General features: G+C 52.5%; 1 protein-coding gene across 3 annotated transcripts in view; it reads right to left on the reverse strand.

The window, feature by feature from the left end:
* Positions 1-13710, reverse strand: part of POLR3H (RNA polymerase III subunit H) — a 128173-nt gene that overhangs the window by 96383 nt on the left and 18080 nt on the right. The window contains exons 2-4 of one of the 3 annotated variants that reach the window (XM_069652762.1): positions 10187-10309; positions 7521-7617; positions 5288-5374 (exon numbers count right to left, since the gene is read on the reverse strand). In XM_069652762.1, coding sequence (XP_069508863.1) covers positions 5288-5374; positions 7521-7617; positions 10187-10297 — 295 coding nt within the window. In that variant the 5' untranslated portion in view covers positions 10298-10309. Of the gene's footprint in view, positions 1-5283; positions 5375-7520; positions 7618-10186; positions 10310-13710 lie in introns of all 3 variants that reach the window. The other 2 variants (XM_069652763.1, XM_069652764.1) reach the window with 2 other exon arrangements.

Raw genomic sequence — 13710 nt, forward strand, 5'->3', positions numbered from 1 at the left:
GGAGGGAGGGAGGGGAGAACCAGAGCCAGCCAGAGGGAGGGAGGGAGGGAGGGGAGAACCAGAGCCAGCCAGAGGGAGGGAGGGAGGGAGGGGAGAACCAGAGCCAGCCAGAGGGAGGGAGGGAGGGAGGGGAGAACCAGAGCCAGCCAGAGGGAGGGAGGGAGGGAGGGGAGAACCAGAGCCAGCCAGAGGGAGGGAGGGAGGGAGGGAGAACCAGAGCCAGCCAGAGGGAGGGAGGGAGGGAGGGAGAACCAGAGCCAGCCAGAGGGAGGGAGGGAGGGAGGGAGAACCAGAGCCAGCCAGAGGGAGGGAGGGAGGGAGGGAGAACCAGAGCCAGCCAGAGGGAGGGAGGGAGGGAGGGAGAACCAGAGCCAGCCAGAGGGAGGGAGGGAGGGAGAACCAGAGCCAGCCAGAGGGAGGGAGGGAGGGAGAACCAGAGCCAGCCAGAGGGAGGGAGGGAGGGAGGGAGGGAGAACCAGAGCCAGCCAGAGGGAGGGAGGGAGGGAGGGAGGGAGAACCAGAGCCAGCCAGAGGGAGGGAGGGAGGGAGGGAGAACCAGAGCCAGCCAGAGGGAGGGAGGGAGGGAGGGAGAACCAGAGCCAGCCAGAGGGAGGGAGGGAGGGAGGGAGAACCAGAGCCAGCCAGAGGGAGGGAGGGAGGGAGGGAGAACCAGAGCCAGCCAGAGGGAGGGAGGGAGGGAGGGAGAACCAGAGCCAGCCAGAGGGAGGGAGGGAGGGAGAACCAGAGCCAGCCAGAGGGAGGGAGGGAGGGAGAACCAGAGCCAGCCAGAGGGAGGGAGGGAGGGAGAACCAGAGCCAGCCAGAGGGAGGGAGGGAGGACCAGAGCCAGCCAGAGGGAGGGAGGGAGGACCAGAGCCAGCCAGAGGGAGGGAGGGAGGGAGGGAGGGAGAACCAGAGCCAGCCAGAGGGAGGGAGGGAGGGAGGGAGGGAGAACCAGAGCCAGCCAGAGGGAGGGAGGGAGGGAGAACCAGAGCCAGCCAGAGGGAGGGAGGGAGGGAGAACCAGAGCCAGCCAGAGGGAGGGAGGGAGGGAGAACCAGAGCCAGCCAGAGGGAGGGAGGGAGGGAGGGAGAACCAGAGCCAGCCAGAGGGAGGGAGGGAGGGAGGGAGGGAGGGAGAACCAGAGCCAGCCAGAGGGAGGGAGGGAGGGAGGGAGGGAGGGAGAACCAGAGCCAGCCAGAGGGAGGGAGGGAGGGAGAACCAGAGCCAGCCAGAGGGAGGGAGGGAGGGAGGGAGGGAGAACCAGAGCCAGCCAGAGGGAGGGAGGGAGGGAGGGAGGGAGAACCAGAGCCAGCCAGAGGGAGGGAGGGAGGGAGGGAGGGAGAACCAGAGCCAGCCAGAGGGAGGGAGGGGAGGGAGAACCAGAGCCAGCCAGAGGGAGGGAGGGGAGGGAGAACCAGAGCCAGCCAGAGGGAGGGAGGGGAGGGAGAACCAGAGCCAGCCAGAGGGAGGGAGGGGAGGGAGAACCAGAGCCAGCCAGAGGGAGGGAGGGGAGGGAGAACCAGAGGGAGGGAGGGGAGGGAGAACCAGAGCCAGCCAGAGGGAGGGAGGGGAGGGAGAACCAGAGCCAGCCAGAGGGAGGGAGGGGAGGGAGAACCAGAGCCAGCCAGAGGGAGGGAGGGAGGGAGGGAGGGGGGGGAGGGAGAGGGAGAACCAGAGCCAGCCAGAGGGAGGGAGGGAGGGAGGGGGGGGAGGGAGAACCAGAGCCAGCCAGAGGGAGGGAGGGAGGGAGGGGGGGGGAGGGAGAACCAGAGCCAGCCAGAGGGAGGGAGGGGAGGGAGAACCAGAGGGAGGGAGGGGAGGGAGAACCAGAGCCAGCCAGAGGGAGGGAGGGGAGGGAGAACCAGAGGGAGGGAGGGGAGGGAGAACCAGAGCCAGCCAGAGGGAGGGAGGGGAGGGAGAACCAGAGCCAGCCAGAGGGAGGGGGGGGAGGGAGAACCAGAGCCAGCCAGAGGGAGGGGGGGAGGGAGGGGAGGGAGAACCAGAGCCAGCCAGAGGGAGGGAGGGGAGGGAGAACCAGAGCCAGCCAGAGGGAGGGGGGGAGGGAAGGGAGGGAGAACCAGAGCCAGCCAGAGGGAGGGGGGAAATGGGAGAGCCAGAGGGAGGGGGGAAATGGCAGAGCCAGAGGGGGAAATGGGAGAGCCAGAGGGAGGGGGGGAAATGGGAGAGCCAGAGGGAGGGAGGGAAATGGGAGAGCCAGAGGGAGGGAGGGAAATGGGAGAGCCAGAGGGAGGGAGGGAAATGGGAGAGCCAGAGGGAGGGAGGGAAATGGGAGAGCCAGAGGGAGGGAAATGAAGGGAGACAGGGAATGGAGGGAAATGAAGGGAGACAGGGAATGGAGGGAAATGAAGGGAGACAGGGAAATGAAGAGCCAGTGTGACAGGGGAGGAGAGAGAGAGCCAGCCAGAGGGAGGGAGGGGGAACCAGAGCCAGCCAGAGGGAGGGGAGGGAGGGTGGGCGAGCCAGCCAGAGGGAGGGGAGGGAGGGTGGGCGAGCCAGCCAGAGGGAGGGGAGGGAGGGCGGGCGAGCCAGCCAGAGGGAGGGGAGGGAGGGCAAACCAGAGCCAGCCAGAGGGAGGGGAGGGCGAGCCAGAGGGAGGAAGGGAGGGAGGGCGAGCCAGAGCCAGCCAGAGGGAGGGAGGGGAGGGCCATCCAGAGGGAGGGAGGGAGAACCGGAGAGAGGGGGGAAATGGGGGTAGACAGGGAATATGGGGGAGACAGGGGCCAGAGGGGGTATGAAGAGCCAGAGAGAGGGGGAGAGAGGGGAAGAGACAGGGAATGGGAGACAGGGGCCAGTGTGGGGGCATGAAGAGTCAGTGTGGCAGGGGAGAAGAAAGCCAGCCAGAGACAGGGTGAGCCAGAGGGAGGGAGGGGGGGCTGAAATGGAAGAGCCGGAGGGAGGGAGGGAGGGGGGGCTGAAATGGAAGAGCCAGAGGGAGGGAGGGAGGGGGGGCTGAAATGGAAGAGCCGGAGGGAGGGAGGGAGGGGGGGCTGAAATGGAAGAGCCGGAGGGAGGGAGGGAGGGGGGCTGAAATGGAAGAGCCGGAGGGAGGGAGGGAGGGGGGGCTGAAATGGAAGAGCCGGAGGGAGGGAGGGAGGGGGGGCTGAAATGGAAGAGCCGGAGGGAGGGAGGGAGGGGGGGCTGAAATGGAAGAGCCGGAGGGAGGGAGGGAGGGGGGGCTGAAATGGAAGAGCCGGAGGGAGGGAGGGAGGGGGGGGCTGAAATGGAAGAGCCGGAGGGAGGGAGGGAGGGGGGGCTGAAATGGAAGAGCCGGAGGGAGGGAGGGAGGGGGGGCTGAAATGGAAGAGCCGGAGGGAGGGAGGGAGAACCAGAGCCCGCCAGAGGGAGGGAGAACCAGAGCCCGCCAGAGGGAGGGAGAACCAGAGCCCGCCAGAGGGAGGGAGGGAGGGGAGGGAGAACCAGAGCCCGCCAGAGGGAGGGAGGGAGGGGAGGGAGAACCAGAGCCCGCCAGAGGGAGGGAGGGAGGGGAGGGAGAACCAGAGGGAGGGAGGGAGGGGAGGGAGAACCAGAGGGAGGGAGGGAGGGGAGGGAGAACCAGAGCCCGCCAGAGGGAGGGAGGGAGGGGAGGGAGAACCAGAGCCCGCTGGAGGGAGGGAGGGAGGGAGGGAGGGGAGGGGAGGGAGAACCAGAGCCCGCCGGAGGGAGGGAGGGGAGGGAGAACCAGAGCCCACCAGAGGGAGGGAGGGAGAACCAGAGCCCGCCAGAGGGAGGGAGGGAGAACCAGAGCCCGCCAGAGGGAGGGAGGGAGGGAGAACCAGAGCCCGCCGGAGGGAGGGAGGGAGGGAGAACCAGAGCCCGCCGGAGGGAGGGAGGGAGGGAGAACCAGAGCCCGCCGGAGGGAGGGAGGGAGGGAGAACCAGAGCCAGCCAGAGGGAGGGAGGGAGGGAGAACCAGAGCCAGCCAGAGGGAGGGAGGGAGGGAGAACCAGAGCCAGCCAGAGGGAGGGAGGGAGGGAGAACCAGAGCCAGCCAGAGGGAGGGAGGGAGGGAGAGCCAGCCAGAGGGAGGGAGGGAGGGAGGGAGAACCAGAGCCAGCCAGAGCGAGGGGGGAAATGGGAGAGCCAGAGGGAGGGGGGAAATGGGAGAGCCAGAGGGAGGGGGGAAATGGGAGAGCCAGAGGGAGGGAGGGAAATGGGAGAGCCAGAGGGAGGGAGGGAAATGAAGGGAGACAGGGAATGGAGGGAGACAAGGAATTGGGGGAAGACAGGGAAATGAAGAGCCAGTGTGACAGGGGAGGAGAGAGAGAGCCAGCCAGAGGGAGGGAGGGCGAGCCAGAGCCAGCCAGAGGGAGGGAAGGGAGGGAGGGAGGGAGGGCGGGCGAGCCAGCCAGAGGGAGGGCAAACCAGAGCCAGCCAGAGGGAGGGAGGGCGAGCCAGAGCCAGCCAGAGGAAGGGAGGGAGGGAGGGAAGGAGGGCGAGCCAGAGCCAGCGTGAGGGAGGGAGGGAGGGAGGGCGAGCCAGAGCCAGCCAGAGGGAGGGAGGGAGGGAGGGGAGGGCCAGCCAGAGGGAGGGAGGGGAGGGCCAGCCAGAGGGAGGGAGGGGAGGGCCAGCCAGAGGGAGAGAGGGAGAACCGGAGAGAGGGGGGGAAATGGGGTAGACAGGGAATATGGGGGAGACATGGGCCAGAGGGGGTATGAAGAGCCAGTGTGGCGGGGGGAGAAGAGGGCGAGCCAGAGGGAGTGAGGGGAGGGCGAGCGAGCCGGAGGGAGGGGGGGGGAAGACAGGGGCCAGAGGGGGTATGAAGAGCCAGAGAGAGGGGAAGAGAGGGGAAGAGACAGAGAATGGGAGACAGGGGCCAGTGTGGGGGCATGAAGAGCCAGTGTGGCAGAGGAGAAGAGAGCCAGCCAGAGACAGGGTGAGCCAGAGGGAAGGAGGGTTGCTGAAATGGAAGAGCCGGAGGGAGGGAGGGGGGCTGAAATGGAAGAGCCGGAGTGAGGGAGGGAAGGGGGGCTGAAATGGAAGAGCCGGAGGGAGGGAAGGGGGGCTGAAACGGGAGAGTAAGAGGGAGGGAAGGAGGGCTGAAACGGGAGAGCCAGAGGGAGGGAAGGAGGGCTGAAACGGGAGGGAGGGTGAGCCAGGGAGGGGGGGCGAGCCAGAGAGGGAGGGGGGAGCAAGCTAGGGAGGGAGGGAGGGAATGATGGACGAGCCAGGGAGGGGGGACGAGCCAGAGAGGGGGGGAGAGAGGGAGGGGGAGAGCCAGACTTCATTATGCAGTGGCAGACATGACACACAAACAAGAACACACCTACCGTGGACTCCCTCTTGGCTGCAGCCCTTAATCTTCCCAATAAGTATTTCGTCCAGGAAAGGATGGAAGACCACATAGCGGAAGTGAACTGCAAAGGAGTTAAGGAAGTCAGAAGCCACTCGCTGTTTAAAGAGAAAACTGATTCCTAGCTCAGATGAGATGAACGATCTGTTTGTGGCATTAAAAGAGACAAGTCTCCTCAAAATGTAGCAGCCTCATCGAACCTTAGTGCGTCATCCTTCAAAAGCAATTAAAGATCAGATCTTTCACATTTATGTCTCCATGACAGACTGTTGCCCTAACGTTGCCAAAATAAAAACACTCTTCCTTGCCTAAAGACTGCAAGCCATACATGAGTGTCTGTAAAATGTAAAAGGTTAGCTGCATGAATAGACACATAAATAGATATGATAAAAAAGCTCTGAAAACAGTTTGGCCAGCTGTCTCCTGCAGGTGGTAATATATAATACAATCATAAAGCAAGCTCTAGAGGCTAACTATAGTGTTTGGTATTGCAGTAGATTTGTGGATGTACATACTGGATGGAACTATTGATCACTACCTTGCATAATCATTTAGTTTGCTCTGTATATTCATTACAGAAAGACTAAGTAGAGTGGATTGTAGCAGGCAGAGAACTGGCCAAACTAGGTGGCATATTGTAGTGTGTGGTCATCTCACTTTCAGGTACCCGGTATAAAGCAACAGGGTGATAATACAGAATCTCAAGTAGTAGGGGTTTTGTCATGGGTTCAGTACCAATTGCAAGATGTATGCAACCTGCGGGTTACATAACTAGGTTTGCCATCAAATGCATTTCATCATGTGATCATGTAGATTTTCAAAGGTTCACTAGTCAACATGATGCATCTTCCCCAACAAAATGAAATTCAGATACATTAACCTAAAGTTTACTGTAAATCATGGAGATGATGCAGGGATTTACAATATCAATACTGTAATTATGCATTATGTAACGACTTACATTTTAGGAATGGACTTGCATGACTGTCTTGACACATTCTGGTTTTTGGCAGACAGGATATAGAAAGCTTAATAAAAGTATCATCCCAATTACTTCTGGTTTGCAATTATTTGGAAAGAAATTCCTTCCGAGCAATCCTACACATGCCTTTGGCACTGAGTGGAGATGATTACTGCTGCGCTTTCCCTCCATTAGCACTTGAAGTGAACAGTGGAAAAAAAGAGGGTTTAAATAGCTAACTTTGCTACACAAGTAGCTTTGAAACACTTGCCTGTGTATAGGCGCTATATAAATAAACATTACCATACCAAGTGTTCATTTGATTAGCAAACCTACAGAATTGCATAGCAAATTGCTGTGTGACACTGCTTATTTTATGCCTTGTAGCACGACTGCGTCCATGGCATATCAAGGCTGCACTACAGTTAATATATGCTTGGCAAATACAATAGTATTTTGTCTGCTTTATAAACTACACAAATGAGCTAGTTTTATTTGAACACGTAAACCGCCTTGAGGGAATGGACTTATGTTTGCACTCCCGTGCAAACAGCTCCCCTCCAGTCAATTTCCATCACTTGCACTGATGAGTGCACATGAAAATAGTAAGGAGACGTTGCAAGCCTCTTTGCACTTCTCTATTTGCACTGTGCAGGGCAAAGAGTAAATGCCACATGCCATGCATGGCAGGCATCATTTACAATGATTTCCCATGAAAACCGCCTGCTTTCTGCTCACAGGAAATCATTGGTTTCAAGCCAGCATGAAAATCTCATGCTGCTGTGAAACCAAGTTGCTTAAGGCGGGGGACAAACAGGAGTCAGAAACGTAACTCCCGCTTACGCCCCTGCCCTCCAACCTTAAAAAAAACTGAAAATCCCCCAGGGCGTGAAGACAGGGGTAACTCTTGCACTTGTCTTTAGCCCCTCCATTTACTCTCCGGGTTCTTCAAAAATGAGTTACAAACTGTATTATTTTGCACTAGTGATGTAATTCTATGTTATGTCCACATGCTAAGCGATCATGTGACAAAACTCCATGTTATGTCAAAAGCCATGCAATGTAACTTCTCATGAGGCAGCAGATGTCACTTCCGCTACTCCAGGCATTGCGACAAATTGACATCCAATAAGGAGGAGAAGGTGGGTTGGGGGAAGAAGAGTGGTGGAGAGCAGGAGGTGAGAAGTAGAAAAGGAATGGAGAGGAGTAGGTACATGGGAGGGGTATATAAATGAGAGACAGAGGTCACCTTTGGTGTGAGATGCTCCATCCCCAGGGAAGATGTAAGAGTCCTCCAGCCGTGTGATGTCGTATAGGCAGATGCAAAGACCCACATTGTACACAACCTGTTGGGATAAACAAGATACATGAAATCAAATGGGTCTGCTCCTCCTAGTCCCATGTTCCTGCCCTTCACATCCAGAACTGAATTAGAGAACAGAACGCTGCATTTTCGGCCAACTAAACTGGATGCAGAAGACGCCAGGCAACATGTTTCCTTCCTGGGTAGATTACATGCCCTGCATGGATTGTTAACTGGTTTTAATATCCAATCTGACCACCAACCTTTTTCTATCCCTGAAATACTGACAGTAGCGGGTTTGGGTGTATGCCTGACCATTTTGTACTTGCAGCCGAACTAGCATCTTGTAGTTGTTACTGAGTGTTTCGAAAGATCTGGTCTTATAATTATGTGAAGATTGCCTTTTCCAAGGCGTGTCTGTTAGTCTTTTGTTGTGCATTACATGTCACCTTGTGGCCAGTTTAGGGTGCTTATTGGCCACATGGAGGTTAAGGAAGAAGTTTGAACCTCCAATCCGTTAAACATTCTAGTTGTTGATTGTCCGGTGGGTATTACATACAGGTGAGTGACATGCAGAGCGTTTCTCAGATTAGTAGTGCCTTGTTAGAATGGTGCAGGCCTACCCAGTCAGGTTGAAAGGCGTGCATTAAATCCATTTGAGCACAAAGAACACACAAATCACTAGAATTAGCCACTGTAACAAAACAGAAAATATACGGGAGGGAAAGCCCAAACTACGCACAGGACTAAGGGCTGTCATTAGCAAGAAAACACAAGGGGGGTGGTCCTGGCTGAAACAGTCAAAGCTGATTGCAAGTTATTGAAATGCAAATAAAATTTGTTATGTATCTAATCCTTTGTTATGGTACTTATTCGTATAAATCCAAAGGAAATATGGAGAGGTACCAGGGAGAGAGAGTGTATACCACAAAACACTTAATTGATATACGACTGGGAGTCTTTATTATTTTTTCTCCTCAGTCAAATGTTCATTATTAAACAAACAAAGGTCGCATAGACCTGTAAATGATACAACCATTGCATTAAATTGCATTATACAAAATATTCATTATTTCACATATTCAGACATGTAAACAGCAAAAACACATTGATGCATAGATCAATAGAGCATTTTCTGTTGCTCTAACACAAAACCTTGGATAGGTCTAACAAAAGCCAGGCTGGAGGGTGACCAAAGTAACAAAACAGTTCAAGGTTTGTAGATAGGGTATTGTAGGCTATTGTTGGCTATTGTTCATAGTCGACTCAACCAGGATCATGACAAATAAGCAATTAAAGATCAGATCTTTCACATTTATGTCTCCATGACAGACTGTTGCCCTAAAGTTGCCAAAAGAAAAACACTCTTCCCTGTGTAGTTACACAAATGCAGCCTACCAGGAAGTTACACTTGACACAGACTGTGTTGTTAAGCACACAATACAATTCATACGTCTCATATCCTGACCCTCTGGCCTGGCTTCTACTCAACTCAATTACTTTCTGGTGCTGGAATGCCCTTGTCGGCGGGACCAGAGTGCTATGCATACGATCTGGTAGAGAGGGTGGGGTCAGAGTAATTTAGCAAACAGATGCAAGGGCAGTAATAAATATTTCTTGTGAAACTTGATGACCTAAACAAATGTACTCTGACATTATAAATAAGGTTTATGCTTATGGGGATGGATGAAAGGAGCATTCTCCTTGTTCCGTTTTGTTCTTATTACTCAATGTGGATATTGTTTTGCAATACAACTATCAACTTTAACTTTGGAATTAAAATGGTTATTAAAACATATCCTGTAAGGTTGATAGGATGAAAATTTTGAACTCTGTGCCGAATCAGATTTGTTGTACTGTCAACTGTTCATGAAGCAGAGAAGCAATCCAAGTGAATGGGTTGGTTTGAGAAAAGAAGAACGTGATGTTAAATGTTTGTTTCTCTTCCCCATTTGGGAAACACACTCATGCTGTACTGTTCTACTATCCAGTCTATGAAAGGTTGCATTTCCTGCATTGCATTGCACACCGTTGCAATGTCTTCCCAAACCCACAAATGTACTGGCTCGACTTTATAACCTACACCGAACATGTTCTTTTACAGACTCTGCTTGACTCCCTCCAGTTTGTCAGTACACTTACACCACCCCACTCAAAGCAAGGATCTCCGGTTGTTGATATGCCCCTGCGCCCCCAGGTTTTCCTGTTGTCCTCTTTTCTGAAGATTATTGCTTCTAAAGAAAAAAGAAAAAAAAGTGTGGAGAGAAAAAAAAAAGCAGGCTTATGCAAATATCCTTCGAGGGTGGAGGCTTCGAGAGCTCCATCTCATTGAAGTAGCCATGAGATCCTCTTTAGTTGTTATTCACCTTCTCATTGCCAAGTGGTAAAGCAGGAGATCACCCTTAAACTATATGTGGAGCTGAGACATCTGCCGGTCACCACAGGGAAAAAGAAGAAGAGCAACTACAAAGGGCTAAAATATGGATACTTCAGCAGAAAGTGTAGACCTACACCAGGTGACCACATGTACACACTCTACAAGATCTCCCCTCAGACAATAGCTTTAAAACTACTCACACTATCAAATCCTAAAGGAGTGGACCCTTCCATACCTTGTTTGCCAACTTTTTGTTAAGCTCTTCAGCAATCGAGTCATTCAGCTTCCTTTCAAACTGCCAGGGAGGGGTGCGCACGGTGTCCACCATCTCTACTAGTACAAACATGACCGAAGGCGCCTAGAATACAAACACAAAGTGAGTGCATCTGGGTGAGCGGTCCATGCCATACAGCTAAAGGTCTGTTCCAATTTGATCAGGTTTTCTACTAGAACAAGTCGTTTAAGGGGCATTTTAAAATACAAGGCCTGCACAAACTTGCTTTTACACCATGTGAGTGAACAAGGAGCGTTTGGTCTAGTTTTTTTATTGAATTTCAAACATTTTAAAAATTGGATACTTGCAGTGTAATAATTCATAGAGAAAAAAGGAACCCAACAAAAATCATCAATTTTCTGTCCATTCAGCAGGCAGTAGAAAACATGCACGTTTCATTCATAGATCATAGCAGAAGTCCAACAGAAATTAACACCTTGTAAGCATTAGGCATCACTGATGCTACCAGTAGTGCAGGGTCCATGATGTAGTGAGCAGGGGTAACGGCCCCCTCAGCATCAAAGCCAACTGGCCTGAAACTACTAAATTGGGCAAGTCCATTTGAAGTGGCCCTGGCCTAGCCAGTAATTCAACAAAAAAGTGTACGATTCAAGGTGCATTCCACAGTAGGCTTATCATGCTCAAGTAGGAGCAATAGAAGAAACATTCACCCTTGAATAAGGCAGCTACCTACTGATCGCTTCTTCATACATGGCCCTTCAGTGCAGCAAGAAGAAAGCCTGTATCAAAATCTATTTGTGTAACCTGGTGGCCTTATTGACCACCAGGTCTTTTATGGCCACCTATCATGCCTTACAGATAGTTAATTCAAGAGCCCTCCTGCACGTCCCCTCTATCCAGCCAAGGGTAATCTAATCTATACTATGCTACAACTTGGTGTTGCTTGAGCTAAAACATGGCGCTGATGCGCAGTGCATTCTGGGAGCGCTCGGAGCCATGATGGATATTTACTTCATGCCGCAGTGAAAAGCTGCACTCATTTTGCTGAGAGCTAGATTCGCGATGCTGAAGAAAACATGCTTTCCAAACCTGGTATGCAGTCAAGGACATTTCTGCTGGGAAAGCTAACTTTGTTATGTTTTGTTATGAGCTATGGGACTGTTTTCCGTGGTGCTCGTTTCTAGAGGAGGGAGGCACTTTGCTCCTTGAGGTTACTGTCGGTTGACCCAGCTGACAACCAACGGCTGCTCATCAATGCGCAAGTGCGTTGCCAGAAGGTTCGAGAAATTGCCACCCCTTTTTGAAGTGTGCATATATGCGGAACCCCTGAGCTGTCAGGTGAGACTTCAGCCGGAGGGGGGACCCTTCCGTCCGACATACCTGTGGGCTGTTGTGCTCTCGGCCTGGCTGTTATCGGGGTCTTCCAGCCGCTTCTGGCGAGATGAGGAATCCAGTTACGCTCACAGTGATTTATTTTCTTTTGAATTCTCCGTTTCTTCTGTGATTTATTTCTATGTTATCACTGGTTGCTTCTAAGCTTTGAATAAATAGCCGTATAAGTGCTCATTATTTTCTAAGAGTGTGTGGTTGCAAGTTATTGCGTCTTCCTGCGTTCAAAGTATTGGCTCCGTAATTGCACTGGTGATTTATGACTGTCCGTGCACTCTGGGAGAGCAATACATTTTGGCGTCACGAACAGGATTTTTGTGATTAATTGTTCCAAATATTCAAGAATCTGTTTGAACCTAGATAGGCTTCAGTTACCTTACAAGCGAAAGTAATTTGGCAGGGAGTGTTGAACTGTGTTAAGCAGTTTTTTTTCCTCTTTGCCGGTGTGTGCGTGCTTGTGGGAGTGATTGCAGTGTGGAAAGAAAAAAGAATATATAGATATAAAGAGGTTTTGTTTTGTTTGCAATAACGAATAGTTTGTTCAGGAAAAAGAGCGTTACCGCTGGCGGTGAATGTTCTGATGTTATCATTCCAGGCTGGACCAAGAGTCCATATGAAATTGGCCCAGGCGTGGGCATGCGGCGCAGGGCTAAGTGAAACATGGGATCAGGGATTGGGGATTGGGAGATGCTGATCCGTCTGATGTAATGGTGTGCTTGCAACAAGTTCCAGTGGAAAAAGGCAGAGAATGCGCTGCATTAGGTAGGCGAGGTTGGGTTCTTTTGGATGCTTATAGGAAAATACATCAAAGGAATTTGGAAATGAAAAATTAGGTTTTGCGATTAGAAAGAGAGCTGGCTGCAGAAAGGCAGACTGCGTTAATGCAGCAGATTCAAATGAAACTTTTTAAAAGATGAGGCTGACACATATCAGGCTGTGGCCGAGAGGGCAGCAGTCAGAGTAGCCCGGTATAAGTATAGGAAAAGACGGGAAGGGGTCAACAAAAGAAAGGTGGCAGCTATAATCGCTAACGCCGGTGTGGACTGGGACCCGGATAAGTGGGATGGTGATATTTTTGACTCAACCAGTCCATCCAGAGAGTAGTTCCGCAAATGAGTCCGACCCCAAAATGGAAATTAAGCAGAAAACATTGGCGCAGAATCCTGCGGGCGGAGTGGTGGATTTAACCACGCTGAAGGATTACACCCAGCAGGAGGTTGGGGAAATCATTACCTATTTGAGACAAAAATCAGGGGAACCTTTATTGATATGGATGGTGAGGTTGCCAGTTGGGGGCGCTGCAGGGTTGTTGGTAGATTCCATGGACTCACCTCGTTTTCTACCCTTGTCAACTGACACCAATGTACAGGAGGTCTTAAGGGCAGGGCCGCCCCCTGATGAGAATGGTCACCATTCACAGGTGTCTTTGTTGCACCTAGCAGCCCAAGCATGCAACCGTAAATACCCCACTACCACAGATAGGCCTAGTGAGGAAAAAAAGTGGTATACTTTGAAAGAGGCAATTCAAAAAGTCAGAGAGCATGCTATGAAAGAGGCAATTCACGTAGATGCTCCAGGACACATGGGGGCCGTGCCGCTCTCAGTTTCAACTCGAAACATGGTGATTAGAACTGCCCCACCCGCATACAAAAGTGTAATTATGACTTTGCTCGTAGGTATGACAGGCAAACGCACTGATGAGGTAGTGGATGCCATTCGGCAACTGGTAGACAAGAGTGATGACAAGCCACGGGAGAGAGAGGGGCGTAGTGAGAGAAGAACCGAAAGCAGGAGGCAAGATAGTAGAGACTCCCGAGTGTCCAGAAAGGACATGTTTCTGGCTTTGTTAAAAGATGGTGTGCCACGAGAAGAAATTGATGGCATTGAAACCAGAGTAATGTATGAATTATACAAAAATAAAAGAGGACTTGCAGCCAAAGAGTGCTATAAACAGGTTAGGAAACAGGTAGTAACCAAGCCACAGGGGACACCTCACCTTTCGCTCCTCCTGAGGAAGAACAAGAAGAAGGGTCTATGGGGATACCTTCCCCGTACCAGCCAACATACGTTGATTTGAGGAAGGTGGTGAGTGCAATGTTAGAGGCGGAGTCAAGTCACACATTTGAAATTTGACT

This window comes from Ambystoma mexicanum, chromosome 3p (assembly GCF_040938575.1).
Source record: "Ambystoma mexicanum isolate Mex_15411 chromosome 3p, UKY_AmexF1_1, whole genome shotgun sequence".
Classification (NCBI taxonomy): Eukaryota; Metazoa; Chordata; class Amphibia; order Caudata; family Ambystomatidae; genus Ambystoma; species Ambystoma mexicanum.